The sequence below is a fragment of the Lynx rufus genome, unplaced genomic scaffold (assembly GCF_022079265.1).
Source record: "Lynx rufus isolate CCGP_SWC_20201006 ecotype Redwood Valley unplaced genomic scaffold, mLynRuf1.p SCAF_2, whole genome shotgun sequence".
Taxonomy (NCBI): Eukaryota; Metazoa; Chordata; class Mammalia; order Carnivora; family Felidae; genus Lynx; species Lynx rufus.
Window position 1 is genome coordinate 130,933,084 of NW_025814834.1, and position 26,632 is coordinate 130,959,715.

Sequence of the window (26,632 nt, forward strand, 5' to 3'; positions counted from 1 at the left end):
TACCTCTGTCTCTTTCTACACTTCACCACTGATGTCCTCAGGTCCCCGCAGAAAGGGTCACTGCCCTGCACTCTGACTTTAGAAGGTCCCCTATATCACAGTATAGAAACATTTTTAAAAAATGTTGTTTTCTTAAAATTTTTTGAAAGTTTGGTAACAGATCAAGCAGTTAGGAATCATGGAGGGGGACTTGAGATTTTACCTGAACCTCATCAACATCTCACCAGAAGATTTAGGGCTGAGAGAGCTTCAGTAGCTATGTTGGGTGTAGGGGGAGTGGAAGGAGGGAAGAAAAATCCGAGCCTCTGCTTGTATTTTTGTTTTTACTTTTAAAAAATACTGCGCACCCCAACTTACCCAAAGTAGATGTCTAGGCAGATAGGCTCCCCAGATAACTGTGCTTCTTCCCTTTCCTGACCTTGGGTGGTATAGTTTTGTCTTGATCACATATTCCATAAGATTTACATTTCAATTTGTCCATTGGTTTTTAAGATATTAAAATTATTGAATCCTATTATTTAATTATTGAATCACTGAGTTATTGTTACTGATAATTCTTCTAGAGATTATAATGTATACCCTTACTTTTTCATCACCTACTTGGAGCTAACACTGTACCACTTCATGTCAAATGTAAGAACTTGCAAACATATAGATCCATTTATGCCCTCTTCCCATGCTTTATGCTGTAGTTACCTTGTTTTATATCCACATGTTATAAACCTCATATTAAAATGCTATACATTTTTTACACAACCATATATTTTAAAGAAATAAAGTGGAAAAATATTCATATATTTTCAATTTCCAGTGTTCTTCATTGCTTCCCAATGTTCTAAGATTTATCTGGTATCACTTCCTTTTGGCCTGAGAAGCTTCTTTCAGCATTTCTTCTGGTACAGGCCTGCTGGCGATGAATTCTCTTGGTCTTCTTTTATCCTTATTATTCTTTTAATAAGCCCTCATTTGTAAGAGATATTTTCACTGGACAGAGAATTCTGGGGTGAGAGGGTTATTTTCTTTTTCTTTTTTCTTTCAGCCCTGTAAAAATGTTCTTCCCCGGTCTTCTGGTCTTGCTTGCTTCTGATGAGATTTTCAGTGGTCATTTGAATTGTTGCTTGCTTATATGTAATGTGTCTTTTCACCTCTTTCTGCTTTCAAGATTTTCTCCTTATCATCTGATTTCAGTGGTTTGCATATGATATGGCTAGAGGCTGCTTTCTTGATAGTCATCTTGCTTGGGGTTCACTGTAACTTTATGCCATTGGGAAAATTTTGGACATTACTTCCTCAAATACTTTTGCTGCCCCATTTTCTCTCTTTTATCTTTCTGGGACTCCTATTACATATCTATTGGACCTTTAGATATTGTCCTAAAAGTCCCTGAAACTGGATTCATTCTTTTTTCTACCTTCTTTCTCACTGTTTTCTGATTTGGATAATTCTACAGATGTATTGTTAAGGTCACTGATTCTTTCTTCTATCAGCTCCAATCTACTATTAAGTATATGTGGTAAAATTTTATAGAAAAATATGCTTTTTCAGTACTAGAACTTCTGTTTGGTTACTTTTTATATTCTCTGTTTCCCTGTAGGTATTTCATATAATTATTTATTAACATCACATTCTCCTACATCCTTTGGTATTGTTATAATAACTGCTTTAAAATCCTTGTGTGCTAATTCTTATACTTTTGTCATATAGAGTTTGGTCTCAGTTGTCTATTCTTTAGAATGTGGGATATCTTTTTCTTTCTTCATATATTGCGTAATTTTTAAATTGTATCTGGATATTATGAATGATACTTTGTAGAGACTCTAGATTCTGTTATGTTCTTCTGAAGAGTATTGATTTTACTTATTTGTTTTAGGGGGCAGGGACTGTGACTAAATTTAAACTGCACACTGTAAACTGTCTCCTATGCGATATGAGTCAAAATCTCAGTTCAGTTCTTTTAGCTTTAGCCACGCTGCTTGGAGGCTGTCTCACACATTAGGGATTCAGGAGTTCACCAGAGATTTAGGCAGAGTTTATATATACAGTATTTGAGGTTTCTCCATCTCTGTCTCTCTCCTTTTCATATTTCTGTCTTGACATTTTAGTTGTTGTGGTGGCCTCAACCTGTCCTCTGGTATTTCAAGCCAATAAAAGAAGAGGATTTTCCATCCTGGTTTTAACTACACCCCGTTCCCTATCATGCATGGCACAGACTGAGGCCTGCCCTTAGGGGAAAAACTGAAAAGAGGTGAAAGTCCCTCAATGCCTTTGACTCCCCTCCAGTATCTGCCTGCTTCTTATCTCTCTCTAAAGTCTTCAAATAATTGTTTTTATTTTTAGTCCATAGTTTGTAGTTATTATTGGCAGGAGAGTTAGCATGATAGGAAATGCCATTACCAGAAGGAGAGCACTTGGTGTAATTTTGGGAGGTTCTTAGAACTACCTAGAAATCTTGGAATGGAGAAGTGAGAATGGAGAGAAGAACCTTCTTGCATTGGTTTGCTCGCCTGGGTAGGTTTCCATCCCAAGTTCAGGCAGATCAGTCACCACTTATGAGTCTTGGACCCAGATACAGTGTCTACTTTCCTCCAGCAGTACCATGTTGCCATCAATCTTTCACACAGCAGAACTGTCTGTGTTGAGATGGTGGCTCCTTTAATTACACATTGGAGAGTGGGGTATGGGGTCCACGGTGGGAAAATGGGCCAGTCAGAGGTGTAATTCAATGTATAACATTATTATTTAGGCATATAGTATTTCATTTGTATTCTTTCCCCACCTTGAAAATATTAGGGACAGACTTGGGTATTATTAAAACCTATTTTTCATCTCTCCTTCTATTCTGAATGACAGCTTTGCTAGGTAAAGGATTCTTGGCTACATATGTTTCCTATTCAGCACATTGAATATTTCCTGCCACTCCCTTCTGGCCTGCCAAGTTTCAATGGACAGGTCTGCTACTACCATTATGTGTCTACCCTTATAGGTTAAGGCCCATTTCTCCCTAGCTGCTTTCAGAAATCTCTCTTTATCTTTGTATTTTGCCAGTTTCACTATGATATGCCATGGAGAAGACCTATTCTGTTAAATTTGAAGGGAGTTTTCAGTGCCTCCTGGATTTGGATGTCTGCCTTCTTCCCTAAATTAGGGAAGTTCTCAGCTATAATTTATTCAAGTAAACCTTCTGTCCCTTTCTTGCTCTCTTCTTCTGGAACTCCTATGATACAGATATTATGTTTCATTGAATCACTTACATCTCTAATTCTCCCCTTGTGGTCTAGTATTTTCTTATCTCTTTTTCTTGGTTTCATTGTTTTCCATAATTTTATCTTCTATTTTTTTTTTAATGTTTATTTATTTTTGAGAGACAGAGAGACAGAGACAGAGACAAGGCACAAGTGGGGGAGGGGCAGAGGGAGACGGAAACACAGAATCAGAAGCAGGCTCCACGCCCCAAGCCTTCAGCACTGAGCCCGATGCGGGGCTCAAACCCACAAACTATGATATCATGACCTGAGCTGAAGTTGGAAGCTTAACTGACTTAGTCACCCAGGCGTCCCCATAATTTTATCTTCTATTTCACTTATTCTCTCCTTTGCTCCCCCACCCTTGATGTCATGCATCTAGTTTATTTTGCAGCTCATTTATAGCATTTCTTAATTCATCATGAGTATTTCTTAGTTCCTTGATCTCAGCAGCAATAGATTCTCTGCTGTCTTCTATGCTTTTTTCAAGCCCAGCTATTAATCTTATGACTATTATTCTAAATTTTTGCTCAAATATGTTGTTTATATCTGTTTTGAGCAATTCTCTAGCTGTCATTTCTTCCTGGAATTTCTTCTGAGGAGAATTCTTTCGTTTCATCATTTTGGTCAGTTTTCTGTCCCTTGCATGTTTTAATAGCTCATTATGTGTCCTGCACCTGCAAGCACTATTATATTAAAATGGGGTCATACACTGTCTGGGGCCTGGCCCTTCAGGAGGTGTTTTTGGAATGTGTTGCTTGTTCTCTGTTGTTGTGACTCTGGTTGCTTTATCTCCCTACTCATAGTGGTGGTTTGGACCTACCACCAAGTGTGCTTTGATTTGTTTTTTGAAGTAACCCAGCTATATGACCTTGAGAAGACTACTTCATGTATATGAGCATGAGTCTCCACCTCTCAGCCTCTTGGAAGGGACTGACTAAGGTTTGACCTGAATGGGGTATAACTTAGGGTGCAGGCAGCCCAGGGTACTCTGGCCTGGATGCTGCCTGTGGGAGCTGTGTAGGTGGCCAGAGGAGTGCACAGCCCCAAATCAATGGCTCTGCCCATTTCCCTGTGCCTCCACCATGCCGGCTGAGGCTTCCTTTCTATTGTCACAGTCATCACCTTTCATGATGGTTATTGCAACAGTCAATAAGGTTCTTCTTTCAAGCCATTGTACACACAGACAGTAGTATAATCTTTTTAGTGTTTTTTAAAATATTTTCATCTTCCTCAATATACATTATACACAGACCTACAGTTTTTCCTCATTGCTTACCTCAAGCAATGAAATCAAAACTCAGTCTGATATTGAATATCCTCTACTACTATTACTGTGCCTGCCCTTTAAGCCCACTTTTGTAATTGCTCTCCATCTCTCCTGTACACAGAGAATCCCCTCTGCCCATTAACTATCTGTTTGACAAAATATGGTTTCCTCCAACTAGCATGTATTCCCTTCCTCATGAAGCCCCTTACAAACTCAAAACCCTGCTCAAAATCTTTCTTCATCTCAAAGCCAAGAATAATATTAAAAATAGCAAAGGGCTAAGAATGTTAAGTATGTTAGAATTTCTGTGCTTTACTTGAGTCAATAGGTTTTATGTTTTTGCTGTTACTTAATTTTATTTACTTTTTACGTGGTAAAATACACATAACATAGAATTTACTATTTTAACTATTTTTAAGTGTACACTTTTGTGCCATTAAGTATATTCTTATTGTTGTATGACATTCACATTTGTTGTTGGATTGTAAGTTTGTTATATTTTCTGGATTACAATTCCTTATCAGATATATGATTTGCAAGTATTTTCTCCCATTGTGGGGGTTGCCTTCCACTTTTGATAGTGTCCTTCAATATGTGAAAGGTTTTAAATTTGATTTTTTCTTTTGTTGCTTGTGTTTTTGGTATCACATTCCAGGAATCATTGCCAAATCCAATGTAATGAAGTTGTCCCCTTATGTTTTTTCCTAAAAGTTTCATAGGTATAGCTCTTATATTTAGGTCTCTGATCCATTCTGATATGGTTTAAGATAAGGATCTAAATTCCTTTTTTTTTGCATGTGGATATCCAGTTTTCCCAATACCATTTGTTCCAAAGGCTGTCTTTGGCCTTTGAGTGGGATTGGCACCCTTCTCACAAATCATTTAGTTATATATGCAAGGGTTTATTTCTGGACTCTATTATATTCAATTGCTCTATAAGTCTATCTGTATGCTGATATGCACTGTTTTGATTACTATAGCTTTGTAGTAAGTTTTGAAATAAAAAAGGATAAAACTTCCAACTTTGTGCTTCTTTTTCAAGATTGTTCTGGCTATTCAGAGTTACTTGAGATTCCCTATGAATTTTATAATGAGTTTTTCTACTTTTGCAATAACTGTCATTAGGATTTTGATAAGAGATTGCACTGATTCTATAGATCTCTTTGGCTAATACATCTTAACATCTTTCAACTCATGAACATGAGATTTCTTAATCATTTCTTTGTCTCCTTCAATTTCTTTCAGCAATGTTTTATAGCTTTTAGTGTTTTAGTTTTTAGTTTTTTAGTTTTTAGCCTTTTTGGTTAAGTTTATTCCTAAGTACTTTATTCTTTTTGATGCTGCTGTAAATGGAATTGTTTTCTTAATTTATGCTTTGGATTGTTCATTGTCAGTGTATACAAGCACAACAAATTTTTGTGTGTTGATTTTGTATCCTGTAACTTTGCTAAATTTTAACTTTTTTTTTTTAATTTTTTTTTTCAACGTTTATTTATTTTTGGGACAGAGAGAGACAGAGCATGAATGGGGGAGGGGCAGAGAGAGAGGGAGACACAGAATTGGAAACAGGCTCCAGGCTCCGAGCCATCAGCCCAGAGCCTGATGCGGGGCTCGAACTCACGGACCGCGAGATCGTGACCTGGCTGAAGTTGGACGCTTAACCGACTGCGCCACCCAGGCGCCCCTAACTTTATTTTTAAAACTAATTTTATTCAATGATATGTCCTATGAATGAAATGTGAAAACTACAGAAAAGCACAAATAAATAATATTACCCACAATTCCATGATTCTGAGCTAGCCATGCACTATGTTCTTTCATTTTCTTCCCCCCCCCACCATCATAACTGTTAATAGTTTTAGTCCCATTCTGTTACTTAAGAGCATATAATGAACTTGAGTTATTTTAGTAAAGACATATGTTCATAAAAGGTCACTGCCTGTCTCCATGTCTCCTCAGCTCAAATTTCTTGAAACCCAACCCTGACTCTATCAGTATTTAAAGGCCTCATTTACAAGTTGTAAGATGGTTTTTATATAATTTTTAGCTCTTTAGTTGCGGAACCCAAGAGACAAACCTCATTTGAAGACAGCTTTGGGACACATAGTGATATTGTAATTTTACTAAATATTTCTTAAGGGTGGACAAAAGTGTCCACTTCTTTTCATGGACTTGTTCTCACCCAGGGAGGAAATTATGAGTCAGAATTTTTGGTCTTAAAGCACAAATCAGACGATAATAAAAGAAACGTGTGTGTCTGGGTAGAGTGATACTCATTTATCCTGAATAGATATATGACTCTGATATCTGAGATAGATAAATTTTATTCTCTATCTTTTGACAATTGGTTGAAGCTTTGCAATTTTGGTGTTTTAGAAAAGTGGCATTACCAAAAATTTGGGCTTGGCTCCAGTTCCCTTATGGTCTTATTAAGGAATAAACAAATGTGGTCAAAGGATGTCAAGCGATCGCTTCTTGGCCTTTTGGCTAAAATCAAGTGTAGGATGTCAAGTGAAAGGGTATAGATGCTTAGAATTGTTGTTTTACATGATGTTCAAAAGGGTATTCCACAGACATTCATTCACTCTGTCAATAAGTATTTATTGAATCCCTACTATGTGCCAGGCCCAGTTCTAGTTACTGGAAACAGGTCAGTGGATAAAATACAACAAGTTCCATCTGGCTCTAATTCCTGGTTATGCAACAGTATCATCCTTGGCTAATTGACTTAACCATTCTGTTTCACATTTGAAAATGAGGGAGTTAGATTATATTATCTCATGGTTTCTTTCAGTTCTAAAAGAAATTATTTCATAGTGCTAATGATTCTGACTATTTGGCATACACACTGCCTATATAATTCCAGTTCAGGAGTTCATAATGCTATCTACTCCCAATTTGACAAATTGTTGACTTCTCCTCCCATTATCTCTTGGCCCACCCTCTGCCTATCTGTTCTCTGTTCCCAGCAGCACTGGAAAACCTATAATTACACATGGATATCACCAGTATGTTACAATAGCTTCACTTCCCTGATATTCTGCTAAGACCAAATGAGTAAAAGCAGACAGGGCAGCAACACAATTCCCAGACAAGGTGATATCCCTTAGCTGTACACTATTTTTATTTTTACTGGGCTCTCATTTGTTATTCATTAGCACTCCTAAGGGACAAAAGAAAGGCAATATGCATTTAACTAAAATCAGCCCGTGGTTTCAAGAATATCTTCCAAAGCAAATGAAAAAAATAAAAAAGAATACATTAAATATGAGTTAATCTTATTTTCCTTTAAATACATGATTTTAGTTTATTGCTGTAATTAGAGTTTGAGAAGTTTACATTTGAGAGAAATAGAAATCTTCCAACATCTCTATTTATCTCTGAAACATACCAGATTGTACCACTTGGCATTTCATTTTTTACATCTTTGCTGACTCTTCCATCACAATTTCTCAAACTTAAAAACAAAACAAATATCCCTATCTATTCCAATACTGTACTTAATTTCCTATCTTAAAGAACGATGCACAGTACTCCCCTAGGTTCAAAAAATAAGAGCAACAGTTAAAAAAAGAAAGGCACTCCCTATCAAGGCCATACTTTCCTTAAGATAGTCTCATTTTTTCACTCAAGGTAGCAACAATATAGGAAAGATGATAGCTAAAATTAGACTTTGCTGGGAAATATCAATCTGTTCTCAGCACTGCAAATAGTTCAAACACACACAGACACACACACACACATGATGTTTTCATTTTTTTCCTTATATCATAGGAAAAGTCCAATAATATTAGAGACTTAAGTGAAGAAATTTTGCTACCCACATGATTTCTACTGATGCTAGTTATATGGGGTATTAATAGAGGCTTTTTGGCTAAGTTTGGGAGGCTCTGGGTAAGTAAAATGGAAATGTTTTCCTTATTATAGGATAATCTGCTAATACATATTGTGATTCTCCTAGAAGGAAATACTGCAAACATTTCCAAAATATATTTGACCATTATGGGCTTTATTTGAAGAGTAATTCTCAGAAACTAATGTAGTGTAACATTCTTACTTTGTAGATGAGGAGACTTTGCTCACAGTTGCTGGGGCTTGCCCTGAGCTCACACAGTTATTAGCATAATAGAGCTACAACTATTTCTCTTGACTCCTAGTGAATGTTTCCTTCTAAAGAAAGACAAAAATGATTTGAGATCCTAATGTTTTGTCCTCTGTCATCTCAGTACATTCCTAATACAATATCAGTTGTCTTAGTACCAGTCACAAAGTTAGCAAGAGTTGACACAATAGCTATCCTAATTGAACAATTTTCTGGATTGGGATCTGTGAACCAATGGGATTTGTGAAGCTCCTATATCACAGACTTAAAACCTAGTCTATCCATTCACTCAATGATTTTCAAGTTGAATTTCAGGAGAAAATTCATTTCCCCAAACATAAGTATTTAAATTTCTTCCTTTTCCCCTTGCCACTGATTCAGTGACCTTATTTAGATAGTTTTCTTACCTATAAAAAGGAGGCAGAAATAGCAATGATTTATATGTGGTGTAGTCAGTTCTGGTTAAACTAAAATATTTAATTCTAAAAGTCGCTTAATTGAAATACAGACCTATATTGCAATGAAATCAACATATTTTACATAATCAAATCACTATGATAAAACCCATTACTATGAAAAAAATCCATGACATTAATACATTTATTCTTGTATCTGGAGAATGAATGGAAATAGTGTCTCTACTGAACCATTGATTACATATCTCCACACAAACTCTTGCACTAAATATCAACCAGTGGCCATGACCTCCTAATTTGTCAGGAAATACCTGTGATCCTAGGGACAAAAAGTCCAAAACCTTCCAAAGATGCCTACCTTGGAACTAAAATGAAAAGCATAGCCCCAGAAGTTGGACATAAGAGCCGAGTGCATCCCTGTCTTCCATTGTTCGGGCACGCAGATGCAGCCAGAATGTAGCTTTTTCTACAAATGCTAAACTAAGTAAGGGAGGAAATTATTTTACTTTTTAATTATGTGGTATTTTGCCTAACTATCCTTTTGTTTCTTAAAAAGGAGACAACTTTCCTTTAATGACCCACTAGTTTAAAAAAATCTACGACACTGGGGAATTAAGGATAAGGAGACAAGCTCTTAAACTGGGTTGTTTTTCTGCACACTAATGAAGTTCATAATTTAATTGGAGGAATTATTAGAAACATTCTCTCTTTATAATGGTGCAAACCTCAGAGGAAAATGAGCTGCTTAAGCATATATTCTCCTTGTAATTCAAGAAATCCTCAAGGATTTAAGAAATATGCTCCAAATCAGAATGGCACTCAGTTGTCCACTTAAAATGGGTTCATACCATAAATCTTGATTCTAAGCATTTCCACTGGAGTTAATGCTTTGTGTTGTTTTTTATTTTCAATTATGGTTACTAAGCTTTTCATTTGAGTGCTCTTATTTACTGAACTTCATTCTCCCTTTAAAAGAAGAGGAAATTAAATTTTAAAAATTTGGATGGTAAAATGTTATTTATGTATTTAACTTGAATAAAAGACTTAAGGATAGGATCATTGACTGCAAATTTATGAAATGTTATCATATGAAAGAGGTAGTACACTTATTCACTATAGTTACAGAAGAGCTAATGTAGTCTAATACATGGAAGTTAAAAGGAAAAGCAGATCATTCTCAATTGAAAGGTAAACTCTTAAAATAAGCTGGTGTAGTTGCTAATTTCTAAGCTTATCCATTAATATTTGTGGTTTGTTTTCATGTTTGAGGATGCACCTTAAGCAGAAGTGGTTGTGGGTATTAAAGTTTATGGGAAAATATGGGGAAAAAATTAACATTTAGAAAATTCAGTGCATTTCTTTATTTTTTTCTCCCCTTAGAAAATGAGACACTACCATGAGAATTTTATTTTAGCAGTGAAGCACCTAGAGCTAACACAATATGTCAAATAAGCCCAATCAAACATATAAAAATGAGTTAAGAAGTTAGGATTCAGATAAACACAGTGATCTGATACAGTGAAATACACCATATTTCAGCTGAGAGTCATGGAGAGGGTGACTCCCAGAACATTCCAAGAAGGGCAGAGCCATAATTTAAATTGTTGCCATTTAAAGATGGCTCCTTTAGGAATATTCTGGGTCTCCTGTATGGATTGGGCTCACTACAGGCTAGTGTGACTATATTAGCACAATGCAGAGAGCATGAGGTTTGTAATTAGCAACATGACTTTGTCACTTTATTATTATGTATGGGATGTTTAAAAAAACAAAGTCATGGAACTTCTCTGATCCTCAGTTTTCTCATCTGTAAAATAGGGTTAAACAATACCTGCCTTAAGTTTTTTTTTTTTTTTTAAGTTTATTTATTTATTTTGAGAGACAGAGAGAGAGAGTGAGAGAGAATGAGCTGGGGAGGGGAAGACAGAGAAGGGAACAGAAGATCCGAAGCATATTCTGTGCTGACAGCAGAGAGCCTGATGCAAGGCTTGAACTTATGAGCTGTGAGATCACGACCTAAGACATGAAGTCATGATCTGAGCTGAGAGATCATGACCTGAGCCAAAGTCAGACGCGCTTAACCAACTGATCTGCCCAGGTACCCTGCCTCACAAATTCCTTATGAGGATTAAAAGAAAGAAAGAACCTGCCAAGAACCTTGTAACTGAGCGCCACACAAACGTAAAGGTTTGTTCCTTAAAATATTCATGGGGGCTATTAGAATTACTTAATTCATTCCCCCCTTTTCTGATTTCCTCCTAGTTCTCAGATTATTTCAAAATTTCCTTCAGAAATTACCTCTTAAATGACAGTATTCCACAGAGTTCTGTAAATGTTCTGTAAGTGACCACAGTCATTTATAACTGCAAGGGAAAACATCATATCATATCATATCATATCATATCATATCCTTGTCATCCATTCCTTAAACTTCAACCATCACATGTAAGGCATAATTTTCAAACCTATATTTCTAACTCAAACCTCTTTCTGCAACACCAGAGCAGTACTGTTAAATCCTTGACTAAACTCTCTACTTGGATTCCTACCGAAGTCTTTCCTTCAGCCCTTCCTTCCTCAAAATCTGATTGAGGCCATCAAGTCCTATTGACTTTGCAAGCAACTCTCAAACCCTCATGTGATGATGGCTTTTGTGGAACTTAGAGAGCTTTTCTGGACTCCTCATTTGGGCATCAGGACTTGGAGTTACAGCTTCTCCACCACTGAGCAACGTAACAGCTCTTCTTGTCTCTCCCACAGTTCCCTGCTAACCACAGCTGCACTGATATATCCTCTAAAACCATTGCCTTAGAATGTTTCTCACCTGCAGGGGTGCCTGGGTGGCTCAGTCAGTTGGGTGTCTGACTTCGGCTCAGGTCATGATCTCACAGTCTGTGAGTTTGAGCCTGCATCGGGCTCTGTGCTGCAGCTCAGAGCCTGGAGCCTGCTTTGGGTTCTGTGTCTCCCTCTCTCTCTGCACCTCCCCCACTCGTACTCTCTCTCTCTCTCTCAAAAATAAACATTAAAAAAAATTAAAAAAAAAAAAAAGAATGTTCCTCACCTGCGCTTAGTTGATATGTGAGAATCCAAATAATCCAGTGAAGAAATGGGCAGAAAACATGAACAGACACTTCTCTAAAGAAGACATCCAGATGGCTAACAGGCACATGAAAAGATGCTCAATGTCGCTCCTTCTCAGGGAAATACAGATCAAAACCACACTCAGATACCATCTCATGCCAGTCAGAGTGGCTAAAATGAACAAAGATGTGGAGAAATGGGAACCCTCTTGCACTGTTGGTGGGAATGCAAACTGGTGCAGCCATTCTGGAAAACAGTGTGGATGTGCCTCAAAAAATTAAAAATAGATCTACCCTATGACCCAGCAATAGCACTGCTAGGAATTTACCCAAGGGATACAGGAGTACTGATGCATAGGGGCACTTGTACCCCAATGTTTATAGCAGCACTCTCAACAATAGCCAAATTATGGAAAGAGCCTAAATGTCCATCAACTGATGAATGGATAAAGAAATTGTGGTTTATATACACAATGGAATACTACATGGCAATGAGAAAGAACGAAATATGGCCTTTTGTAGCAACATGGATGGAACTGGAGAGTGTGATGCTAAGTGAAATAAGCCATACAGAGAAAGACTGATACCATATGGTTTCACTCTTATGTGGATCCTGAGAAACTTAACAGAAGACCATGGGGGAGGGGAAGAAAAAAAAAAGAAAAAAAGGTTAGAGAGGGAAGGAGGGAGCCAAAACATAAGAGACTCTTAAAAACTGAGAACAAACTGAGGGTTGATGGGGGGTGGGAGGGAGGGGAGGGTGGGTGATGGGTATTGAGGAGGGCACCTGTTGGGATGAGCACTGGGTGTTGTATGGAAACCAATTTGACAATAAATTTCATATTAAAAAACAAAAAACAAACAAGCAAACAAAATAAAGAGAATCCATATAATTTTAGATTTCCTATGACATGGAGGGCTCAGAGGCCAAGATACAGGATTCCTTCAATGTTCTTGGAGATCCAAAGAAAGAAGATCCACAGAGAGAAGATGGAAGGGCATCTCCCAGGATGTGTCCATCCCACCAATTCCCAACTATTCAGAGGTTCTTAACATGCTGTATTGTTCTTAAACATAATTTTTGACCTAGAATATACATTCTGCCCTGGCTACTTAAAATTCTGAAGCACATATTTCAAGATACCATGCAAATGTCATATCCTCATCAAAACTTTTCTTAGGCTTCCCAGATTAAATTAGTATCCCCTTCCCTGTCATCAGGGCACTTTACACATTCACATGGTAAAAGCACTTAACCCAAGCCGTCATCATTTTTTTGTTTACACCTCTGTGCCCACTCTGGTTTCAGCTCCTTGAGAACATTGACTATGCCTAGTACATCTCTGTTATACTCACTGTCTAGCCCAGCGTCTGTCCCAGGGTGGAGAAGGAGTATTTTTTGGTGACAGAAAGAAGGAGGGTGTTATAAAAGCAGAATCTGTTAAGTAGTAGTACAGCCCAACCTCAATAATTAGGACTAATTGAGAAGAATGAACGAATGCCAGGTCCAGTGCTTCAAAAGCGCCTTGCAGGACGCCTCTCACAGGAGAAGTGAAAAGTAAATATTGTGGTACATTTATTCAAATTGTGGCTAGGAAAAAGAGAACTTGCAGGGTAACTGGTAAACCTTTGGTAATTGGCAGACCACTTTCATCTTACATGATTTTTCCAAATTATTTGAGAAAAATTGAAGGGATGCCCTTCTGCTTTGATACTTTTAAACTTCCCTAGTGTTCTTGCTTACCTAATATCACATGTTTCTGCACTAAAGATTTGAATGCCTAGCTTTAAGAAAGTGAATTCCAACCTCACTTCATACTAAGTACAGCAAATACCAAGGCAGTGACATTCAAAGAGTAAGCATTTGCAAATAGATCTGATTCCTCCTGAGGGTGAGAGTGTAGTGGGGGGAGGGGGGTGTCTTTCTCACTCCAGACACCTAGTTAGAGTAGTTCTGTTCCTCTACCTTTGCAGATCTTGGGATTAGGTAGGGAGGGTGTAGGGAGGGAGGGTGTGGTTAAGAGCTGGAACAATAATGAAGTGAAGGAAACACCCAAAAAGGTAGCACATGGAACTTCTGAGCTAGCACCCCCTGGCTCCTTCCTTGGAGATAAAAAATAAGGGGACAGAAGGCAAAATCAATTCTGTAAATAGTAACAGACAACCAACTACTTGTGAGGTGTTTGGTAGGTGCTGCAACGGGTAAGGAATGAATAAGCACCAGGGAGAAAAAATACATTGATAATTATTTTTAGAAATATTGTGTAACAAGGCAAGTAATGGAGATGTGGGTTAGAGTTTTCTAGGCCACTGAGAAAAGTTCTGACAATTCTGTCCTAAAGTTTTTGAGGTCAAAAATGATTTTCTAGGGGCACCTAGTGGCTCAGTCACTTAAGTAAGTGTCCAACTTTGGCTCAGGTCATGATCTCACAGTTTGTGGGTTTGAGCCCCATGTCAGGCTCTGTGCTGACAGCTTAGTCTGGAGCCTGCTTCAGATTCTATCTCCCTCTCTCTCTGCCCCTCCCCCACTCACACTCTTTCTTTGTCTCTCAAAAATGAATAAAAACATTACAAAAATTTAAAAAAAAAAGAATATGATTTTCTATTATCTTAAGTCTGAAACCAGTACCCTGATACATTGCTGGTAGCAAATCTTACAGATAAATGAGCACATTATCAAATGTTCATTTGTCTTTCAGATTTAACAATTATTACAATGAATCACATTACTTCCTTGAAACTGTTCATCTCAAAGAAACAATAAATTATGCTGAGTTTATATTCTATAAAATCTACACATCTGACAAATGTGATGTTCAACTTTTCAATTAATTTAGTTACAAAAGCTTGGAAGAAAACGAAACATTTAAAAATCAAAACTTCCAATTGTGCAACTAAGAAAACATTTTGGACATTATCTCTATTTAACAGCCTGTGACTTGAACTCCCTGTCTGTGTAAAAAGATGTTCAGAACAAATATCTACTCTTCATTTCTCCTCTCACCCCTCATCTGGGTAGATTTTATTTATGCATTAGATGACCTTTTTGGCCATTAGAACCATCTTGCTTCAGCAGTTAATTAACACAAGTACCATAATTTAATACAGTTAATGCTACTTGATGCCCTTTAATGTACCTTCCATTAGTGATATTATTGTAGTATTACCCTGTAAATTAAAATGAGATCAAGACTAAGAGAGCCACTCTTTAATTAAGGTACTGGCACACTGTACTCGTCTATTATTCACTAGAGAAAATCACCCTGATTTACTGAAGTAGGACATCCATAAGTCAGAATTAGTCCATGAAGATTATGAGGTTTATTGAACAATGTAAGTACTACAGAGTCGCTGAGATTGCCAACAGCCATGTTTTCCTCTTTTCCTTCCATTATATTAATAAATACACAATGAGAGGGAGTAAATGGAAGCAAAAGAAGTATGTGGCCAAAGAAGAATAAAATTTTTATGATGGGATTATAGTTTTTGTCACCAGTAAAACAGGTATGAGATGTATCACGTGCTAAAAGGAACATAAATGCTACATTAGTCTAATAACAATCAAAACATCACCTTTACAGCAAACAATACTAGTGTAAAACATAAAGGCCAGAGAGCCTGGTTCAGTCTGTTAAGCGTCTCACTCTGGCTCAGGTCATGATCCCATGGTTCATGGGTTCAAGCCCCATACTGGGCTCTTGGCTGCCAATGCGGAGCCCACTTAGGATCCTCTGTCCCCCTCTCTTTCTGCTCTTCCCCCACTTGTGTGCTCTCTCTCTGTCTCAGAAATAAATAAACATTAAAAAAATCCATCAAGGCCATGTGCACATGTTGCACAAGAATTGAGAATTGGAATTCACAGTCAAGTCAAACAAAGACTCTCCTGTTTTTGTTTCATAGCTTCATATACCTCCAGGTGAAAAATCTTGTATTGTTTGTCCACTCTTCTATGGATATTTTCCCACTTTCCCCAAATAATAATGTCAATTCCCACACTATGACATGCGTGGTAGTAGAGTGATAAGTCAATAAACATCATTATAATGATAAGATATGGACATGAAATGACACATTAAATATTGCAGCCATTTTATGGATGGCCAAGAGCAGGTTCAGGGCAACAAAGGGCTTCTTATATTTTGGAAAGTTTATAATGATGAGGTCTTGGAAAAGGAACCCTTAGAACTTTCTTTTGGACATCATCAATTAATCGTTTTGTAGATGATTTGTTCTATAAGAAAAAGTTAACCCTACCGAAGTTTTCAAGTGTAAAATGTATGTATCAGCTTCTGTGCTGAAAGGCCTGTGTACCAGAGGCAGCTCAACAGCTCTCTTTAGTGCCTCCATTTCCCTTATATAACTTAAAAGCTGGAGACACGCCTGAGCCATCAGGCCTTGCTTCCTTAGTCCCTCCCCTATGACTAAAAATACCCCAGCCATCTGGTGCCTAGCACAGTACACGCCAGCATCAGTTTTGCCCTGAGGAATTTGGACAGAGTTTAGAGGTGACAGAGAAGGACCTGATGGAAGGAGCTCACCTCTATTGGACCTTTCTCTCTTGCCCAGCTGCTTCCTCACTAGCTTACACTTGACTGGTGAACAGGAAAAGGCAGAAGAGGGGAGTCCCAGAGAAGGGAGGATGGTTCCTGCCAATTTCCCAGTCACCAAAATGCAGTTGGAGAATTCTAGTAGGACCAGGGATAAAAGAAACGTGGTAAATCTGGTGGGAGTCTACATTTCAAACATGCCACTTTTAAGAGATAGTATGTCTGACCTCAGTAGAGAATGCATAAAAAATGCCTGTCACTTTATGGGGCGCCTGGGTGGCTCAGTCGGTTGAGCATCTGACTTCGGCTCAGGTCATGATCTCACAGTTTGTGAGTTCAAGCCCCGCGTCGGGCTCTGTGCTGACAGCTCGGAGCCTGGAACCTGCTTCGGATTCTGTGTTTCCTTCTCTCTCTGCCCATCCCCCTCTTGTGCTCTGTCTCTCTCTGTCTCTCAAAAATAAATAAATAAATGTAAAAAAAAAATGCCTGTCACTTTAAAGTGTATTTATACTCTCTTTTTAAATAAGAGGAAACAAGAATGAATGTGCAGTAACAGAAGTAAGTCCCAACAATGGTTATATCTCAACCAAAAGCTGCACAAGATTGCCTTCTTTACAAGTGGAAGATGACAGTGTTTGCAGAAGTTGGACTCTAAGGATTTTGGCTTGGATTAAAATTTCTCAAACTGCAAGAAAACTGAATTAGATGATACTATCTAACAGTGCCGATCACACTAGGATTCAAATTCAAATCTCAGTTTATTAATTCTGTAGCACTCATTCTTGTAGATGAACAGAATACTTGTTACTTTGTTGTGGAATGCTATTGTTAATAATACCAACATCAATTATTTTTATATATTATAGTCCCCCAAAATAAGAACTGGAAACTGATTATCTTTTGCTAAGATATTTATGAGTATGATAGCTACCTTTTATTATAAATAGCAAATTCATATTTAAGGCAACAGTTCCAGATTGCCCACTCGTGGTGCCTTGCTAATACATAAACATTCCTCTACACCCTAGAACCCATAAGCTCAATAATGTACCAATACATATTTCTCTCAGAAATACTACTTTGTTCTAAAGATATCTTCATATGTCACCAAGACCCTACTTAAAAGTTTTTATTTGTATTAATTAATTAATTAATTAATTTTTAAATATTTATTTGGGGGGAGGTGGGAGAGTGTAAAGGGGGAGAGGGACAGAGAGAGCAAGACAGAGGATCTGAAGCGGGCTCCGTGCTGACAGGCTGACAGCAGTGAGCCCAATGTGGGGCTCAAACCCACAACTTTGAGATCATGACCTGAGCTGAAGTCGGATGCTCAACCGACGAGCCACCCAGGTGCCCCCGGCCTTAGTTAAAAGTTTTTATTTTCTATTTATTTACTTATTTATTTTTTTATTTTTTAAACCTACATCCAAGTTAGTTAGCATATAGTGCAACAATGATTTCAGGAGCAGATTCCTTAATGCCCCTTACCCATTTAGCCCATCCCCCCTCCCACAACCCCTCTAGTAACCCTCTGTTTGTTCTCCATATTTAAGAGCCTCTTAAAGTTAAAGTTTTAAAAATTTTTTTTTTCAACGTTTATTTATTTTTGGGACAGAGAGAGACAGAGCACGAACGGGGGAGGGACAGAGAGAGAGGGAGACACAGAATCGGAGACAGGCTCCAGGCTCTGAGCCATCAGCCCAGAGCCCGACGCGGGGCTCAAACTCACGGACCGCGAGATCATGACCTGGCTGAAGTCGGACGCTTAACCGACTGCGCCACCCAGGCGCCCCTAAAGTTAAAGTTTTTAAAGAGGCGTCATTGCTAAAGATTCTAGACTCTTCCAGGAGGAACATGAAGCTGGAATAAAATTGAGAGTAGGTGGCCACCAGTTCCTGCTACTTCCCACAGTTAAGATTGTGAAACCTCTACTACTATACCGAGGTCATGTCCACCACTCCATTCTGTGTGCCTGCTATGGTCTTTACCTTAACATCAGTGACCTCTTCTTTATTCTCGTGCACAAGTACAACAACACTATCAAAAGATAGGTCGAGTCAACTCTTGGAAAGACCATGGAGTCTCAATTCTTCTCCAGTTTGTGAGGACAGGGTTGCCTTAAGGGATGCTGAAAGCCAGTAAACCTAATGGAGCCTGCCTTATTTGTTTGAATTTTATAATTGTTAATTAAATCTACATGATTTATGTACCATTTATATTCTTTTTTTTTTTTTAATTTTTTTTTTCAACGTTTTTTTTTTATTTATTTTTGGGACAGAGAGAGACAGAGCATGAACGGGGGAGGGGCAGAGAGAGAGGGAGACACAGAATCAGAAACAGGCTCCAGGCTCTGAGCCATCAGCCCAGAGCCTGACGCGGGGCTCGAACTCACGGACCGCGAGATCGTGACCTGGCTGAAGTCGGACGCTTAACCGACTGCGCCACCCAGGCGCCCCTGTACCATTTATATTCTTAAGTTCATATATTCTGACTTAAAGCTATCTTGGCATTGTTAGAATGATTATTGCTTTGCTTTGCTGTTTTTTTTTTCCATTTTGCTGTGTATTTCACTCATCTTTAGTTTTCCCAGCTAATTACCTCATGCTTCAGCTCCCATCAGTTGGTTATTTGGATAACACACCACACTTAGAAATCTGGTTGAACAGCTCTACGTTAGTAGCCCTGGTTCTTACTACTTGAGGTTTTCATTAACACATCCTCAAAATTCTCAGAAACTTGCTCATGTGTGTCTCTGATGTATTCTCAGAACAACTATATGCTCAACTATGACCATTCAGGTGTTTAAACTCTGGTCCATCTGTAATTGACCCATAAAATGAAGCAAGCCTGCCTCAGGTCCATATTTAAATGGCAGCCTATCTTTTTAAGACAGTAACGACCAAAAGCCTGAAAAGTAGAGCTACTCCTTTTTAATAAATGTGTGACATTCCTATTTGCATTTGGCTCTGATTTAATATATTAAAGGAATATAACTCACATTTCTGAAACTTTTTGGGGGGCCATATAAGAAAACAAAAACAGAGTTGTACCATGCTGAAACCCTCTCTTGCACTTGAAAACAATGGAAAGACAAATTTCTTATCTTTCAGTATCTTTTATAGAGCAGCTGGCTTTGTTTCCCCTGGTTTCATTGTCTTAAAGACTTAAACCACCCCCTGGTCTAGGGAATTCCTTGGTCTCAAATAAGATGCTATTCTTTTTTCTTTTGTTTAAATTCTAAGAAATCCTGCCAGGTTCAGGCTCAGTGACAGGGAATCTGGGATTGCAAATGACTGCTGAGTAAGAAGGGTCTCAAATTCCCCAAACCTACCTCCAGACTGGCGTTCCTGAGAAAATGGTGTAGTAGAAAGTGACAAATGTCACTCTCCAGCTGTGGGGCCAACACACTGGCATTTTCTTTGAACAACCGTTCTCACTCAAGTCACACAGATGTTTTCTTACCTTCCGTGAACCTTTATGTCTGAGATCGCATAAAAGTAGCGTGCCAAGTGTAGCTCATCTACAAATATTTCCCCAACCGCTGGTCGCAAAAGCCGTATCCTCAGGTCTGTGACTGTAAAGAAATCTCTGAGTTTCTTGGTTGTATCCAGCTGTCCGTAGAGAGAAGCCATATTGCGTAGCCATGGTCCAGCAAAAAACGCAAACCTGTCTTTGATTTCAAAGTGGATTATTTTGCTATTTGTCATATACCCCGTAGAGTACTCTTCAGTGCAAATGATTTCTAAGACCGTATGCTGTGATAAATCCTTCACGGATTTAGGGTCCATGTGAAAAGCGTCTAAGCAGTCTGTGGCATAATACTGATAGGGCTGCCATGTTCGTCCATAATCGAGAGATTTCTCCAGGATCATTTGGTCTGGACGCCCCGATTCGAAGGTAATAACTATGTTGTCTGTGAGCTCAATGGTTTTGCTCCAAGACAGAGTGATGTTAACCTGGAGAGGCTTGGGATATTCCTTCCAAGTAGCAGACTGCCAAAATGTGGATGGATGTCTTCCTTCAAAATCAAACATCAGCTCAGGGGGATGCGCCAACTCGGGGGTACTTGCATCACACTCATTATTGCACATGTAGGGGTTGCCCTATGGAAGAAGAACAAAAGAGGGTGCATCAAAACACTGGTTTGACACAAGTCTTGCCATATTGCTGTTGCTGAGTAAAAAGCTAGGAAAGAAAGAAAGGGGGGGGGGGGAACACTGTCTACAGTAATCATTTTTATTTACCCTAACTGGATTCTCCTTTTTAATAGCTTAAAAAAAAAATGAGGCAATATGGTAATTTTCTTGTCTTGTTTCCTTCCATGGGCTTTAAGAAATGAAAACAGTTTATTTATTCCATATGTGTTAGACCCATAATGCGGTCCCAGAAGCACAAAGACACTGAGCAACTGTCTAACAGCTCAATACCTCTGTGTCCTCTTAGAAAGATGCTATAGAAAAGCAAGGAAATTCCTCCATGCCTCAAGGACGTTCCTCAAGAGCATAGTTCTTTAAAAAGTCATTTTTCAAGCAAACCTTTAGAATTAGCAACGAACCGTAGATACCCGTGTCCTGTTTGGGAAACAATACCCCCCTACAACATCCAGTTTCTTTTTGCTTCGCCTCAAATCCATCATACTTAACTAGGTCTCTGCTTCATAAAGTCTTCTCTTAAAGCATTTACTTTGTTCACCACAAATCATTAAAATGTGATACACTACAGGCTCTGGGGCTTGGTCCAAACATCTGCCATCCTATTAGCTAGAGGCAAGGGGATTGCACAGAAAAGACTTGGGGGCAAGGGTGTGCTCCAAGTTATGAGGACAGGACACCCCACTACTTAATTAGAAGTATAAGCCATGGCTACTTGACGTGTTACTCTGTGCCGGCCCATAGTCAGCTGTCTGTCCATGGATGTTGGCCATTACTATAATTTCCCTCTCACAGAAGCTAGTTCCTTCACAGTCCACTCAGACAAGAAGCTGGAAATAAATCTTGTATCACAACAAGTTACAACACCACTTATGCTACACTTAATAGCTGCTTTCAAGCTTTCATCAGATGATTCTTTGGCAAACAGCTGGCTCCCGATTTTTGTTTATTTTGCATTTAAGAAAATAAATGGTATCATTTGGAGCCAACTATCCAGGCATTTCTCTCTAATCCTCTATTGGGTAATTATAAGCATGGATGGGTGAAAGAATCGACCCTTTGACATTGTCCTTAGGCTTTCTCTTGTAATTACAATTAGATTTTTTTTTTCTTTTTCATGAACTGAGAACTTTTCATCGTATCTGCAGGATGCATGAGCCAGGTCTCAAATAATGAATTTACACGATGGACCTTGGTGCTCAGTTACCAGCTGACTCCCATGAAATGTGAGATGGACACTGGAGAATTGCTTTGGCCTCCCCAGAGGCGATTTCTCCTACCCAGTCAGCTAATACTCTCACTCTCTCTTTCCCATTAGTGCAACTGAATCCTAAAGCTGGCAACAGGTTTGGGGGACTCAAGTATAATTGAGATGGGCAAGAGAAAGGAGAGAAGGTACATTATCTGAGGAACAGAACTGTTTTAAAAATACATCCGAGGCATCAGTGATAATGGAAATGTTTCTGTACTTCTCTCTCGAATTTCAATTCCCTATTCCTGATCCCAGCGTCTGTGGCACTATTTATAGTAACCCCTTCAAGAGGAGCCAAGGGGGGAAAATACGTTTCTGTTCCAGGTGGAATAAATCACCAAATTTATTATTATTTAAACTCTCTTAAGCATACCAGAGAGCCAAATGCAAAGCTCTGCAAACTGGCAAAGGCTTTTTATGGAGGGCTATAAATATTGTGGAATCTGTCAAGATTTATAAGTTCTAAATATATGTAAATGCACATTTTACTGGAAGGGGTCAGGTTTACACAAATCACACCTTCATTTGAAATTTACTGAAAAAATATGGTCACTTCAAAATCTACCAGCATGTAGCCATCTGCACAATCATTAACTTGGATGCTATCACCTTCCTCCTGACAAAAGTATCTTCATCTGAGGTCAAGGGTATCAAAACACAGGAAATCAACTCTGCAGGATACACCAAAGTGAGTTATCAGGCATTTGTATTAAGTCATGTTGAAAGATAGCATTTCTTCGACTTCAGCATTGATGTGCATGCAGATCTTCTCAGATGGGCATAGGGTGCCGAGACAAAGAAGGAGGTACAGTAGACTGATTCTGGGTATGGGTCGATACTAGCAAACTCGTCTTAGGAAATATACTTGAAGGTATCTATCTAAAAAGCATTCAGTCCTACATTCAATAAAAGGCGTTGACAATAACCACCATTTATTTAGCACTTATGGGTCACTTTACATCCATTATCCTGGGTAGTCCTTTCCACCCCTGCTATATGGAAGAGAAAACCGAGGCATAGAGAAGTGTTATGCAACTTGCCCAAGGTCACATATCAAAGTGAGTAAGGGACAGAGCCAAGACAGAGTTCCTTCTGCCCCTGCCCTGACCTGCTTAATTCCCAAGTCAATGGGGTTACCTATGATGCAACCCAGTCTTAGAAACACAGTTGGCTGGTTAGAAAGCAAGGGCCTAAAATCAAAATAGGTTTGGGAAACAGCTTAAGAACTTCCTGCCTTAGAAAGCCCTAATGAGCATTATCATACATCTCAGATGTTAAGAATCTTCCTCAGCTTCATGTAAGACCTAGTTTCAGAAACTTAATTTGACCATGGAGCCCCTTTTTGCTTTAGTAACCTCTATTTATATGCCACAGAAGTAGGTTCTGGAGAACATCCTTTGAGATTCCCTGCTTTGTATTACTCTTAAAATTGTAAACGTGTGGATGCCAGAGAGCACTGCAAAACTCAAAGTTTTAGTCCTTTAGTGAAGACATGGCCATAAAAAGCACTTAGTCTCTGCTTTTGTTCCATAAGGATACCCTTCCACAGGGGCTCAGCAGGACAGCCAGCTCAGGATAAATGCTTATATTTACATCAAATTGTTAGCCATCAAAATGCATGCCAGGACAAGGAGACAATTTTATTGCTTTGCACTGATCTGGTGCTGTAGGCACCTGAAAAATGAGAAAAAAGTTTCATGCATGCAATAATTATTTATTGATTGCCTACTATACTACTATATTTAAGGCACTTGTCTTGGCTTTCAAGAGGCAGTAGCGAACAAATCCAAGTCCCAGCTTTTAGCATGGCTTCCATTTTAGTTGGGGGAGATGTACTAAACAAATATATAATGTTCTATAATGTTACATGATGATAACTACTAATAAACCAGTTAAAGGGGAAAATGGTGTTGGAGGAATACTGATTGTAATTTTATACTGGGAGGTCAGAGAAAGTCTCTCCTGGATAATGTGACATTTGAACAGATTAAGAGCAATTCCCAATTTACACTGGAGATGATCAGAGTTTGACCAGAATGACAGTTTTGTCCTTCATCTGACTCTACTCTTAGAGATAATTTCAGCAGCATAGCAATTTATTGAAATGGATGAGTAAACAAATCATTTCTAAGGAGATTCTACACCAAATGGCTCACCCCCCCCCAAAAAAAAATTAATTGAACCATTCTTATTTCATAGGCCTCATGCTCTTTTAGGAGATTCATGATTTGATGACCATTAACATAACTTACTGAGAGACAATGATACTGAAAGAAAATTGCTAGGGAAAAACAAAGATTTCATTTTGCTCCCCTCAGAAAAAAGCTTGCATTTGTGGTGAGAGAGAAAAAAAAAAAGAGAGAGAGAGAGAGAGAGAGGCAAAGAAGCTGAAAACCTTACTATTCTAGAAAGAGAAAGCTAGAGGAAAGATTATATGCTAAAATATTTCGTGTAAATATTTCACAAGGGTGTGATTGGTAATACTGTTGTTACAGAGAATTATCAATATGAAAACAATTGCTGTGTTAAAAGGATTAGATTAATTAAATTTTCAACGACTTCAACCCCACCCTAATCCTCCCTAATACCATTAACAATGAAATTTATATAAGAAAAATAACTTTCCCCTACTTGTGAAAGCAAAGAACACTTCTTGTTGCTAAATCTAACAGATTCAGGCATTAGCAAGTGTAAGTAATTATTTTGTGGCCAGCAGGCAGCTTTAAATAGATCTTAATTTAAGTCCTACAAGTAACAGATCCTTAACTGATTGTCTATGGACGAAGCAGAAAATATTTATGACTGTGCTGATAATATTTACACCATTAAGAGATGCCTAAATAATTAAACAGATATTGCTGCTAAATGTTTTTGTAACAATTAGAAGATGAAGATTGTGATGCTTAATTTCATTTAAAAAATGTTAATATGTTACCTCTGGGAGAATTGAAGTTAGTTATTAATTAGCACTTTGTAGCCAAAGTGGAATGTTATTCTTCCTTAATGCACTTTCAGAACTTAAAAGGATAAATAAAATTTGACATATTTCTATTGATGGAATTACCTTCCTTCTGTCAAGAGATACTCTGACAAGAATAGTCCTTTCAACTCAGATCTGCTAGACCCTTCCGAGTTAAAAAAGAAAACCTGCATAAGCAGTAATCCTTGTGGTTCCAACCATTTTGAACTTCTCCTTCCAAGTTTTACCCATTGGGAAAGACAGTTGGAAAGGTAGGGAATTCTCATGAGAGGTTTGCCACTGAACTGTACATTACATGCCAAGTAGGCATGTACTTACAAGTAGTTGTGAGAAGGACTTGGGTTCACACTTATACCGATTATGAAAAACAGTGAGACAGAGCTGCCTCACACCCATTTGCATCTGGCTCGTCCTTGCTTAAGACTAGGTGCCATTAAAGAAAAAAAAAAAAAAAAAGACACATAGGTAAGGGAGCAGACACAGTATTCTGGGATAGCACTCCCAACCTGTTTCCATTGTGATTTTGAAATAGATATCACTATGTCGTTGCTAATGCAAGGCTTTAAAAGGGTGAAGAAATAGGTAGCATAGTCTACTGCTTGTCTCTCAGAGAGATGAACCATGAGCACCATGTTTTAACTGCTAGGCTGGGCTATCATCTTGAGGAGATGGCTTCCTTTTCTTCCCTTTCATTGGTGTAATTTGTGGTGGTTAGGAGCCCCTACTCCCCAGTCCCTTCTTGGGACTTCTTCGTCACTCCTTTCCCTGAGTCCTCGATTCTCGGTTGGCTATAACACAGAAAGGCCCCTCTTTTATGACTCCTTTTCTGAGGAGCCCCTCTCTGACTTTTATGACTACTCTGAGTCTGAGAGCTGATCATTGTTCAGGCTGAGGTGCCCCCTCCAGGTCTTACAGCTTTGTTACTCATGGTAGAAAGAACAGGAAGAAATCAGAACCAGAGGTGTGTATAATTCAAGATGGTGGATACCTTCTCCAGAAATCTGAAAGGTAAGTGTCAACATCATCAGTACTGATAGGCCTTGCTGACCACAGCTAAGGGGATAAACTCTTCATGTCCTCAGGTAGGTCCACAAGGCAGCATGTTTCCATTATCCCTCTGTACATAAAGGGCAGCAACCCCTACAAATGACAGTGCACTCTCACTTATAACCTGCCCTGTTAATTGGCATGTTGGATCCCAATGAGAAGTACACACAGGGCAACAATATAGTCTGAATATTTTGGGACTGTCCAAACTTTAGTCTGAAAATGTCGGGACAAAATTACCTATATATTTGTCAGAGCATAAGTGCCAATTTTTGCTTTGGAAAATATGGCCACTCTAAGAATAATAGAGGAGAAAGAGTTTTGTTTTTGTAACTCTGCAGTTAAAAACCAACTGCCCTGTTTTCTAATGGAACCCTCTGTTCATCACAAAGATTCCTTTCTGGCATAGACACAGGCTTAAGGCCTGATTGAAGCCATTGCTTGTTTCAATCTGCTCCCTGACAATACTAACACCATGTGGACTTTTTTACTCAGGAATAAAGACAGGAGGGCTTAACCTTTCTGCAACGAGAATTCTAGAGGCC

At 38.5% G+C, this 26,632-nt stretch overlaps 1 protein-coding gene across 6 annotated transcripts in view; it reads right to left on the bottom strand.

The window, feature by feature from the left end:
• NTNG1 (netrin G1) overlaps positions 1-26,632 on the bottom strand; it is a 331,599-nt gene that overhangs the window by 129,484 nt on the left and 175,483 nt on the right. For all 6 annotated transcript variants that reach the window (XM_047085221.1, XM_047085218.1, XM_047085216.1 and 3 more), the window contains exon 2: positions 20,120-20,760. In XM_047085221.1, coding sequence (XP_046941177.1) covers positions 20,120-20,760 — 641 coding nt within the window. The remainder of the gene's footprint in view (positions 1-20,119; positions 20,761-26,632) is intronic.